The sequence below is a fragment of the Acromyrmex echinatior genome, chromosome 17, assembly GCF_024713525.1.
Source record: "Acromyrmex echinatior isolate Ae372 chromosome 17, ASM2471352v2, whole genome shotgun sequence".
Lineage (NCBI taxonomy): Eukaryota > Metazoa > Arthropoda > Insecta > Hymenoptera > Formicidae > Acromyrmex > Acromyrmex echinatior.
In genome coordinates, this window is record NC_141868.1 from 1,659,074 (window position 1) to 1,671,784 (window position 12,711).

The 12,711-nt window shown below is 33.4% G+C and overlaps 2 protein-coding genes across 3 annotated transcripts in view; both read left to right on the top strand.

The window, feature by feature from the left end:
* LOC105152109 (otoferlin) overlaps positions 1-1,259 on the top strand; it is an 89,423-nt gene extending 88,164 nt beyond the window's left edge. The window contains exon 23 of the mRNA XM_087415258.1: positions 536-1,259. Coding sequence (XP_087271384.1) covers positions 536-1,259 — 724 coding nt within the window. The remainder of the gene's footprint in view (positions 1-535) is intronic.
* The window catches only part of LOC105152105 (small conductance calcium-activated potassium channel), a 212,826-nt gene that overhangs the window by 54,927 nt on the left and 145,188 nt on the right, over positions 1-12,711 (top strand). The gene's annotated exons all lie outside the window — the stretch shown is intronic.

Sequence of the window (12,711 nt, forward strand, 5' to 3'; positions counted from 1 at the left end):
AATTTAAGTATCTTAAAAATTATGAATAAGTTAATTAATTGTAATAATTATCTCAGCTGGAATGATTTATTTATTTATTTACTCATCTACTTATCTCTACAATGTTTAATAGATGGATTAGAAGAGATATAAATTTTTTAATTTGACCATGAAACTACCAAAAAATTTTTACATATATTCATGAAAATGATTCATGAATTTTATTTGAAATAGTTGCAGATTTAGTTGTTAATTTTTAAGTAGTTATTTCGGATCCTTAGAAGAGAAATGACAGCCGCCGATCAGTCGTTATTAATGTCATGTGATTAATTAACTACTATGTGATTGATAATGCCTGAGATGACTGGAAGGTTTTACACTGGGGGTTCACTTTTAAATTTTTTATGCTGAAGGTGACTCGAAGAGTCGAAATGTTCACTTAATAAAGAGGTTTTTATACATTTAAATCTGCGCATCATTTACAATGCCTCTTCATTAGTCTATTCCTTACATCGTTATAATTTGAATTAAAATCCATGATTTGAATTAACAAAAGTGTCAAAGACTACAAGAAAAAGAATCTTCTCTCGAACAAAGCATACAAAAAGCTTGACAAAGATCCAACTAATACAATTGCACAGAATACCAAGATCCTAGTGGAAAAAAGCAACATTCCCAGTGAAATCAACATAAAAAGATCCTACAAATCCTGTCCCACCAAGTACACTACCAAGACCAAAAGTACACAAATCAAACATTCCCCTCAGACCGATTGTCAGCGCTATACACTTCCCGACATACAACTTATCCCGCTTCCTAGCACAAACACTACAACCCCTGAAAAATACGAATCACACATAACTGACTCAACGGACTTCATACAAAAGATCCAACAAATTCAACTACGTCCCACAGACCTGCTTGTAAGTTTTGACGTAGAATCCCTTTTCACACAAGTCCCAATAAAAGACACATTAAACATAATAAAGGCCTTATATGACGTGACTTCATCCTCCGACTTCATCCCGCTAATAAAGCACTGCTTAACAACCACTTACTTCTCCTATAACAACCAATTTTATGAACAAACTTCAGGAGCGGCAATAGGCTCTCCTATTTCTGTAATTGCCAACATCTTCATGGAACATTTTGAGAAAGAGGCCCTCAGAAAAACATTCAAAAAATTCGAAGTTTGGTTCCGTTATGTAGACGACACATTCGTGATATGGAGACACGGCAGAGCCGAACTTCGTAAATTCCTTACTTTTCTCAACAATTAACATCCAAATATCCATTTCACTATAGACATAGAAGAAAACTCCTCTTCCTAGATTTTCTTGTCACTAAAAAAGTTGATAGTACCTTTGGCCATCAAGTGTACAGAAAACAGATAGATATCTACATACCGAGTCGCACCACTATTCAATACAAAAACAGTTTGCAATCAATTCACTTGTACATGGAGCTTTCATCATCTCTGACAAAGAATATCTATAGAATTCAACTACTTAAGACTAGCCTTACAGAAAAACGGACACGACAAAAAAGACATAATCAAAACAATTAATAAACGTGCAAATAAGACAACGGTCTCTGACACAATCAGGAAGGTATCCATTCTCCATATGTCAAAAAAACAACAAATCGGATTAGTAGGATATTAAACAAACACAATATCCGAACTATCTTCTTTAAACCACCCAAAAAGATAGAACAAATCTTAAGAAATCCTAAAGGTCAAAGATCTCCACTCAGCTTCGCAGGAGTATACAAAACACCTTATTCCTGTGTGCAAGTATACATTGGAGAAACCGGAAGAATGATCAATCTACGGATAAAAGAACACCAACGTGAGGGTAAAACACGTTACGCAATCAGCATTATCAGAACACAACAGGACATCAAATATTGTTTAACAAAACGACCACAATAGCCAACATTATATCATACTTTCCAAGAAAGTATAGAGAAGCCATAGAGATACCAAACACCCTAACAATTTAAATAGAGATAATAACTACAACATAAATATGGAAAACCATTCTCCCGGTTATTGAAGACCGATCAATTTCCCCCACTTCCCCCCACCCACAATTCTCTTCTTTTCTCCCATCTCTCCAACAAGTAGCGTAATATAAAAGGAACGGTCCGGAGGAACAGCTCAGTATCAGACTGCTCCTCGTCCTGATGAAGTGAACTGCAAGGTTCACGAAATGTGGGGAACAAGAATGGATCTGGACACGGAGGAAACCCGCGAAACGCATAATCTTTATATAAAAGTATCAAAGAACTGTATAATCGATAAGAGTATTTGCCTTCAATATGCCTAGGTTTACTATGTTGGTTCAACCTTATTAAGAGTTTCCTTTCTTTAAGTTATAAACAAAACTTTGTGACGAAAATATATAAACTAAATACAGTATTGTAAAGTATAAAGATCAACAATAATATGAACTGCTGAAATTAATAACCATACTTTGATAGTTATAGAGAATAATAAATTATTTTTGAAATATATTTAGATAACGACCATAATTCACCAACATTCTACATTTGGCTTCTTTGATAACAACAGAATGCACAAACTAAGTAATTAACTGATGCAAACAAATTACAGTTTGTAAGACATACTAATGCTATTCACTGTGATAGTTACATAGTTAAATTCTATGTAATTACTTGCAAATAGCGAATAGGTCTTATTAGAAAGAGAGAGAGAGAGAGAGAGAGAGAGAGAGAGAGAGAGAGAGAGAGAGAGAGATAATAGGTTCATAGAAATTATGTGTCTTAAAATGTAAAAAAATTTTAATTTTTTAAATTATAATTATTTTTTATTCATTTCTTATTATTTTTTACGAGTAAAAAATTAATGAATCGCGTTGAATTTCTGGGTAAGAGAAAGGATACAAAAAATTTGTGGAATGATTTTTATCAATAAAAATTTTGTTTTAAGTACCCTCATAAACTACTTTTCATTCGTAGACCACTTTTTTATATTATTAATTATAAATTTCTCATTATATTATGAATCAAATAAAAAACTTCATGTGTCAAGAAGTGCTTATATTCTGAATTTCGCAAACTTTCATGCGGCTTTGTGGTTGGAGCATTTATTCATGCTCGTGCTGAGTTTATAAAATTTCCTCGCATTAATCTGATTCTGGCACTTAGCTGAATAATGCATATTTGGAAATAAATTCTGATTATTCTCTATTCTAATTACAAACTAAAAGAAATTCTCTACAAGAGAAAGAACAAATCTTTTAATTGTAGAACAAAACACGTTTGAGATGTCAAGTATGAGGCGTTGATTGATTTGGCGGACCTCCGTGATCGTCACAAATTTTTGGGAAGCGGAGAAACATTTTGCTATTACGGTCAAACGATATTCGCGATTTAAAGTGTACGTTAAATTCGTCGCGTTTGCTCTCGAAGACATTCTCGCACGAAACGAAAATTTAGATTAAGGACATTCGTGTGACAAAGCGTGAAAATAATTGCGCCATAGCCCGATCCGTCGCTTAACTTGTGTCAAGATCGCTGGGTCGGCGAGAGTTTCTACTTCTTGGCGCGCTCAGGAGAAGCACTCGGCCATCCTCCACCACCTCCCACGCGCAGTCGACCGTTTTTCCCTCGCAACCCTTACACTTCACCCTCTGCACTTTCGCCCTTGCTAAGTACTTGCCGTATAACAAGATGAGACACCGAGCGCATACGACTGAATCTCGAGAGGAGCGGCTTGAAAAATAAGGCCGACCAATCCCGTGGCGCGGCCTCTTATGTGATTCTCTGGTCAATATTGACAAACCCCGGAATATTGGTCCTTGCGGTGAAACGTTTCGAGGCGAGAGTCCTTGCGGCTTGCAATGGTCGTGTGACTCATTAGCAAACAAATTGGCCGGTAACGGGGCCAAGTAAATCGATAAGGTTTCGATTCTGATTGACCGCTTTATTGTAGAAGATTTATGAACATTAAAATGTACATATTAAATATTAAGTTGCTTCAATCACATGAATTTAACACTCGACGCTTACATTTTAATTTTAATAAATTTTCTCTAAAGCAGCTAATTAGAATCGAAACTTTTGATTTGCTTGACCTCGTTGCCAGTGAATGTTTTGTTTAAATATTTAATTTAATTTATAATTGTTTAAATATTGTTTAAACGTTTAATTTAATTTATATGAGAAAGAAGTTGGCGATTTTATAAATTTAATATGTACATAAAATGGTACTAGGTAAATTTAGACACACATTAAAAATTTACAATTTCGAATTAAAATAAAATAATAAATGGAGAATAAATATCATCAAAAATAGATCGTCGCTGCACCGGTCTAATATTAATCTGACTTGAAAATTTTCAAATGTAGACGTTTGTAAGCTAATAATGCGCAGCTTTTTGTCATTCTACTGAATGAGATTTATCGCCTTTGTAATTTTATTGTCTTTTTTAACGATAAGAACCCCTACTTATGAAGCGTGAAGTGCACCTTTGTGATGTCATGTTCCGTAAAGTGATACTTTCTCTGAGGCCGCTCTGAAACCTTAACACAAGATGTTATATGATATACATTTAATTAAAGTAGCGCATTCCTTGAAGAATATTTTTGTCGACTTTTACCTCTAAATTTTAACTTAATTTCTTAAAGAAGACATTTGTGACAAATTTTAAATAGCATAAATTATATAATGTAATCTAGAAATAAAGATTTCTTTATTTTTTGAAAAAAAATAAAATTTCTGAATTTTCAGTTTCTACATCTGAGATGTTTCTACATCTCAAGATTCTGAAAAAGTGGAACGATGAAATATGATAAAGTACGAAAAGAAAGCAGGATTTTATTGTAGTCTATAATTAATGATATGCAAATTGGAGCACTTTCCTCCTTCCTGTTATTATCGCGAAACTTTCTGAGAATTCGGAAGGAAATTTAGGTAGTGAAAACCAACGATAGAGATAAGATTTATATATACGATACACCAGAGGAATACAAATTTATTGAAGATATGACAGATAGGGACATTGTTAGGCGCATTCATATCGAATACTGGAAGATCAACTGTTGTGGGTTAAGTGATGGTCTGAATGAACTCGGAGAAGCTGCGATCGTAATCATGCGCGACGGCACATGAATAAAGCAAACACGTGCTAATGAGTGCCGACAGGAATAAGCAGGCAAAAAATTTCCGGTTGAAGACCCATGAATAATAAATATAATAATCCCCGCGATTGGTCATTCGACATATTCACTCTTTTTCTGTGCTATTTTAATCCAGATCTTTTGCGATTTAATTCCTTCCTTCCTTGAAATAAACGTTAATGATAAATAATAACTGTCTCAAGATAATTATCACGTATTTGAAATAAAGAATACACTGAAAGAAAGAAATGATTGCAATTATAAGATATATTTTTTGTATAATCGTAAATATAATTATATAGTATTTGCTGTTATCTCTACAAAATATCTAGTTAATTATCTAGACAAAGAAGTGACTTCATCTTATCTTTATCTAGATTATTAGATATTATCTTCATCCTTATCTCAGATAAAAGAAGTATTATCTTTTTCACATGATCTTAATGAGTAGCGACTTGAGCACATCTCATTATAGGATTTTAAAATCTTTTTTAAATCTCCTTTTAATAAATAGATTATTTATATAAATATAAATAATGAAATCGTCTTTATCTTACCTAAGATATGTTACATATAATTTACATATAATTTATCTTATTCTTATCTAGATAATTTTTAATAAGTTATTTAAGTGCAATATTGATTATTATTACTAACATTATAATAGTAATAACTATAAAAATGGAGTTTCTACTTCATAGTTATTCTATCATGAAATCCATCAGGAGGTACAGCAATGTCTCAGTGTTATACTCATAAATATTAAACATTTCTTCTCTCAGGGTGTTTTTAAAATTTGAAGTGATCACGCTTGAGATTTAAGATGGGGTATATAAGGTGGAACGTTTGGCAGATGCTCCCATCTGTTCCTCATGGCCGCTTCCGGCTTCCACTTGGATTGGAGATTTTAATGACTAGGGCGTGACATGTTCAACGAGTTGCCAAACTCTTTAGACGCGCAACACGTTTCTGAATCCTATTAACTCTCGAGCACGAGTAACTTCAGAGAAGTTCTAGCTGAATTCAAGATTGTCGAACCAACTTGAAATTTTTATCGCCCAGGAGGAATTCTTCGAAATAAGTTTGTGAGGTTTCTGACTAGTGTGAATGCTTGATTGAAGCATTCATCAAAATTTACATGATGATAAATGCAAAGACGTGAGTCAGAGAATCTTCATTTCAAAGCTATCCCTTAATTAACTGCAAGAATAAGGTTATTGGCTCAAGTGTAACGTCCGCCTTTCTTTCGCACACTCTCTTTTAGTAATCGATCTAGAAAGTTCCTCTCTTTCCATATTCAGAGAAAAAGACAATTGTGGCAAGCAATAAATATTAGAATTATACAAATTTATATGTAGAATTAATGTATGTAGTCAAATAAATTATTTTGTAGTTATCGCAACTATGTATAAAATAGTTTATTCAACTATATATATATATATGTATATTAATTTATTTAATTATGTACATTAATTTTAGATGTAGATCTAAAAATATAATTTCGTTCTACTATCAAAATAATTACGTAGAACTGCTCAACCTGCTAGGGTTGCTCAGCCTCATGTTTGAGTTTTCTACACAATTATTTTTGATGGCCCAATAAAACTATTTTTAGATCTACAATTTAGCTAAATTTAGAACTTTAGCTGAATTTTTTTTCCATATATATTTTTTTTCTAACTGCGCATATATTCAATTGTTTTCTGTTTTATCCTTTCTAATTTGATATGAGCAAATTGATAAATCCCATTGATAAATCTATTCCAGGAAAACATTTCACTGTGTCGATTGAACAGTTAAAAATTCAAAAGGTTTGGATTTTTAGGGACTCGCGGATCAGTCAACTGATGAGAATCCTGTTTTCGTAGGAGGCGCTATATTTGGATCTGATATTTGCAGTAGTTTCTCTCGGTATGCGTGGTAAACCACGTAACTCGGAATGGTAGCGGTAAAGGACGCATAAAATGTGGCAGTCGGCCGTCAATCGTGTATCATAACTTGAGCAAAACGCACGGCTACGTAGTATTATTCACGGCGCGCCGACAAGATTCGCTCTCGTAACTCCATGGCCGGAGGGTGTACGTGTGCGACTGACGCTCTAATTCCTGGTTAATTTCGCGGAGAAATCGATGAGACGGCCGACGGCTCGGATGGTTTAAGACTGGACTAATTTATAGCCTCCGTTGCATAACATCGCGTGACACAACGCCGCTAGATACGCCTGCGACCCATAAAAGGAAACGCGAAACATTCGCAATTTTTTGTCGCCTGATACGATACAAACGACGTTTACGAGGTGTTTGCGATAAGCGTGTTTCATGAGTAGGAGGAAATTTTTTTAAACGCTTTTTCCTTCTGCTTAACAAGACAAAAACATCGATCGATGATTTTTAAATCAGGGGCGACCAAAAAGGAAATTAAATTTCGAGGTATTAACATTTTCGAACAAATTTAACATGCACATACGAATTTTCGTTTTAATTTAACACAAGATTGATATATTAGAAAGTAAAACATTAACAAACATTATGTAAAAAAATAATATAAAAACATAACAATCATAATTTTATGTAAAATGTAAGCAAATTGTGGGAACATATTTCTTCAATAAACATCTTTCGATAAAATTAGCATTTACAGCATGTTAAATTAATACATTTCATTTATATTCATCTTAGAATCTACGTTTTAGAGAATATTATTTTTATGTTATTTGTTCTCTTACTCACAGATTGTATTAAAATATGAAAGACTCTGAGAATAAATCAATAAACAGAAACGTAAAGTAGTTAATAAGAACCCACGCGGATACGCAATATATAGATCTATTTCTGTGACAGTTCGTATTATTTTTTATTATTATTATATCTCATATTTTATGTGATTTTTATTATTATCTTTGAATTTTATGTGCTCAAGATGTATCAAAGATTGGAACGTTTACTTTGTAATTATACGAGAATAAATTTATAAACACAAGACCTTCTAGTTGGTTTTATAGGTATTTTATATTCTTTTTATTTATACGTGTACATACATATTTATCCGTAAAATATACAACGAAAAACGCAAACATTTCGATTATAGATTTTATGTTGAATATTACACGAAAAAAATAAATTTGCTGGAGTATTTAAAAATATAACTGAATATAGAAAATAATTTTATTGAAACGTCAAAATAATTACGTAGAAAACATGTGATAATGCTACGAAAAGTTTTAACATTCTGACAAACAATTTATAAGCGGTTTATATAATTATTTTGATGGTCCAAACAAAATTTTCAGACCTAGGGCGACAGTGACTATCAATTTAATTAAATTTTTAGATATTTCAGCAAAAATTTCTTTCTGTGCAATTTAATACAAAATATTCAAATAATACAGTCAAATTATTTTAAATTCACATTCGGATAGGTTAAAAGTTCCTTATTAAAATTTTAATAAGGATTTGTTTTGACATAAATACAAAATGTTTTTTTACCGTGTAACTATAATTACTTCATTTCTACATCTGAAATCTTACAAATGAAAGATGTTATCCAGTTGAAAAATGTGTACGTTTCACCACAATCGTGCGGTGTCATCTCGAAATGAGAATCCAATCTTTTGGCGTGTAAATACGAAATATAAGCGCGGACTCGTATATTGTACAAGTTTATCGATAGCTCTAAACCACCTACCCCACAATCTGTCATTTATTGTCTGCTTTTGTGTACACGGCCCAAAGGTTGGTATTTTCACGACAATGTCGTAATATACCTACGGCGGTCACTGTCGACGTCACAAACGTTGCTTCCTTCCTTCGAGCTGTTTGCGACGACGACGACGACGACGACGACGACGACGACGACGACGACGACGACGACGACGACGACGACGACCACGACGACGACGACGATGAAAAGGTTTGTCCAAATTAGATAACAAAACGTGCATTCAATGCCGAAATGTTCTGTATGAACGAAGTGCATTATTGGAATTAATACGTTATGTTTGATGTCGAATCATCACGTCAGGAATCGATTGATCACATCGATTCTTTGAAGATTGCGAGAGCCGATACATGTAAAGCGAAATTTTAAAAAGTACGTATAAAATGGAAATTGCATAAATTGCTACAGATTTTTATAGAATAGATTTTAAAAGTCAAGGGAGCTTCCCGAAGAGAAACCACGTTATTGATGCGTGGCTGATTACCCAAGTGAAAAAGGTCAACCGCGATCAGGCGGCTTTAACTACAATCAATGTTAAGGCTATAAGATATGTATAGTCTCTAATGGACGACTAAAATTGGAAATTTGTACTTTCTGCTTAAAAATAAATGTTATAAAATAGTTCAATAAGATCTATATTTATACTTAACGATACAATTTTTGTAGTTTATAAGTGAAAATGTCCTCATTTTGTTCTATCTTGATTATTAATTTTTAAAAATATGTTCACTTCTTATTAAAATAATCTTTTAAATCGCCATCAAACCTTTTACATTATTTTTCAATACAGAAATCTCTGTTATTTTTTTATTTGATTAAAAAATACGTATAATACACTTTTAAATCGTTGATATATGTATACCGACTTTTCGATGTAGAAGCGACTGGACAGTCAGTGTTTATATGCAACATTTATGCGACATAATGTCTAAATTTCACACTTTTCCTCAATCTCTTTTTTCTTCCTTTTTTTCCTATTTAACTTCTTTTTACGGTATTACGCAATAAACGGAGTCGGAATGAAAGGACTCAGCCAACGTGACGAATTCCATCTCGTTAACAGTCGCGACCATCGACCGTCGGCATATAAATTGCAAAGTGCACCCTCCTCGCTCTCTAATTACGAGCTCGGGGAAAGGGGCGATCCTAACGAACTCGCAAGCGACGTTGTGATCACATCCATAAAGTCACTCCATAAAGTCACCCCATTCCGCAGAGAATCGAAACGCGGCGGTTGTCGTCGCGCGCACGTTCGAATGATAGAATCAAATACTTGTCTCTGTCTCGTTGTGCCACGGCAACTACGAGAGAAAGTGCCCTTGTATTCTCTTTATGCGTGTGACACGTGGAAATTTTATTTAACTCTCCAATTGCATGATCTACCCCATATATATGTTGGCATTGCGCAAGTCATCGTGATCCACTTACCATCTTAATTATTCACGTTTATCCTCCCGAGACTTGAGGATCTACACTTCTAGCGCGATATGGGAGGGGCAATACTCGTTGGCATGTTTTCGGTTGAGGTGTTGGCAGAAATTACGGATATTGCTTGAACTAGGCGTTGTTGCATTAATATCCGCTATAATAATTTGTAACGGTTTGGTTATCTTGATATTGCTTGCGAAACGTAAGACCGATATGTATAAATGTGAAATTTGCGTGCTCATGTTATATTTCCATTTACCGCATCACTGATCCGTCTCGGAGCAATTCATGTTTGATGTACACTCACAAGGGACTCACTTGCGATCATAAATATTGCAAGATTTCGTTTCTATTCGATAAAATATCCCTTCAAATCTATCTTCCCCGCTTTATAAGTAAATGTAAGAAGATACAAATTAAAGTGGTTCATTTTAATCAGTCCACTAAAATATCTCAAAATTCCTAAGTAAGACAAATATTACTTACAATTATTTTAGGAAAAAAGATGGTGACCCTAAGACCATGTCTTTAAGATCAAGTCAAGATTTTTAAAATTTCTTAAATATCAACCTCCATTTTTCACTGCATATTCTTGTAGTTAATATAAAGACGTTCTTCACTAGTTACAAATCTTTTTTCGATGAGAAGTTTTTGAGTTATGAATTCTCTGTGCGCATTAAGGACCCTGTATTTTTGGATACAGTTTTATTTATTTATAAAATGGCAAGGATACATTTTAAGAGATGTTTTATCAAATAAAAACTTACATATCGACATATGTGGATTTCAAGTGAATCTTTTGTCAGAGAAAAAAGACGTAGTGATAACGTAGCAACAATTATAAAAGTAATTACTAGTTTTATATATAGAATTAATGTAAATACATATAGTTGAATAGACTATGTATTTTATAGTTATTGCAACTAGAAAATAATTTGTTTAATTATATGTACGTTAATTTATTCGACTATATACATTTTTATATATAAAATTTACATAGTTGTTACCTTTATTGTTGTCATCATTATATTTTTCTCTGAGCGTAGAGTATCACGAAAGCACATCTCATCTACCATTATACATTATTCATCTGATTTCATTTTCTGATCTTATTTTTGATCGGTGTTTCCTCGGAAAATGGTGAAGTTGCATCGGAGAAAAGTTCTATGGATACCAACATCCACTTTTTACCTTGCCTCTCAGAAAATGACGAATTCACCTGTATTTCGACGGCAAAAAATTACTTTGCAGGTCCTACATGGGCTCTTGGGAACATGAAATAACGAGCGAGAAGCTCGAGCGAGGTGTTCGAGGATGAGGCTGTTGAAAAATTGAACACACAAAGGAGGCACATAAGCTTCACTTGACTTACGCGATGCATAGTTTCTTATCCCATGTGTTGTGGAAGAGCCACTCGAATAACTTTTACGAATATAGTGTTGCTACCAAAGACATTATTGCGAAGTGACCGTATAAACCTTTTTTTCCTTTTCTCGCTTATACTAACTACACCGCGCCGAAACTGCCCGTTTCTTACCTCATGTATATGTGAAACTTGTAAACGTAGGTATTGTGTGAAACCTGGCATAATAAACATGACACTGTCATATTAATTTACTTCGCAACACCTCAATTTCTTTACTTATCTCATTGTTAATGGAGTAAATAAATACAAAAAAGGAGAAAAAGATTTTCTTGAAACACAGAATAGGAATTGAACACGCATATCCTGCATTAATAATCATTAATTGTAATTTTTACATAAAAAATAGAAATTTATTTAAACTTGAACCTCGCGATGTGATAAATATTAAATTAATTTTGAAGAAGATGCCTTCCGTTTTTATGTCTTTGCAGTGGCAAAACTATGAAGATTAGTCTAATAGTCATCGGCCCAGTTTGTCTTTATTGTCGTTCTTAATATCGGTCATAATCTTATAATTCGCTTTATACACTTAGCAAACGCTTAATTATACTAATGTTTTTATGCGATCATATCCTATGACAAAATTACTCTACTAATGATGCGCGCCATTTTATTCAATTTTCGATATTCAATTTTCGTGGCAGTTGAAAGGATAAAATTTTTCATGTACAAAAAGTGCGATGTTAATTTGCTCGAATTAGCGCAAGTAGCTGAGTGCAAAATTGAGTCGACAGAGAAACAAGTGACGTCGTTGCAGACGAAACGACGTTTCCGAAGCCACGAATTTTATCGTTAAGCCAGAGAGTTGGAGAAGTTTAAGTAAGCAGCTTTGCCTTGCAATTCCTGTATACGGTAATATATATGGCAGTTGGTTTCCAATAAAAATTGTGTGCTATCAACTTCTTCGTATTTCCAATTATCCCGTACATAAAATTTTACCAAAGCGAGATCCGTTTAATATTAATTATTCACGGAAAAAACGCTACGATTGCTGCAACCAGAAATAATGATAATTT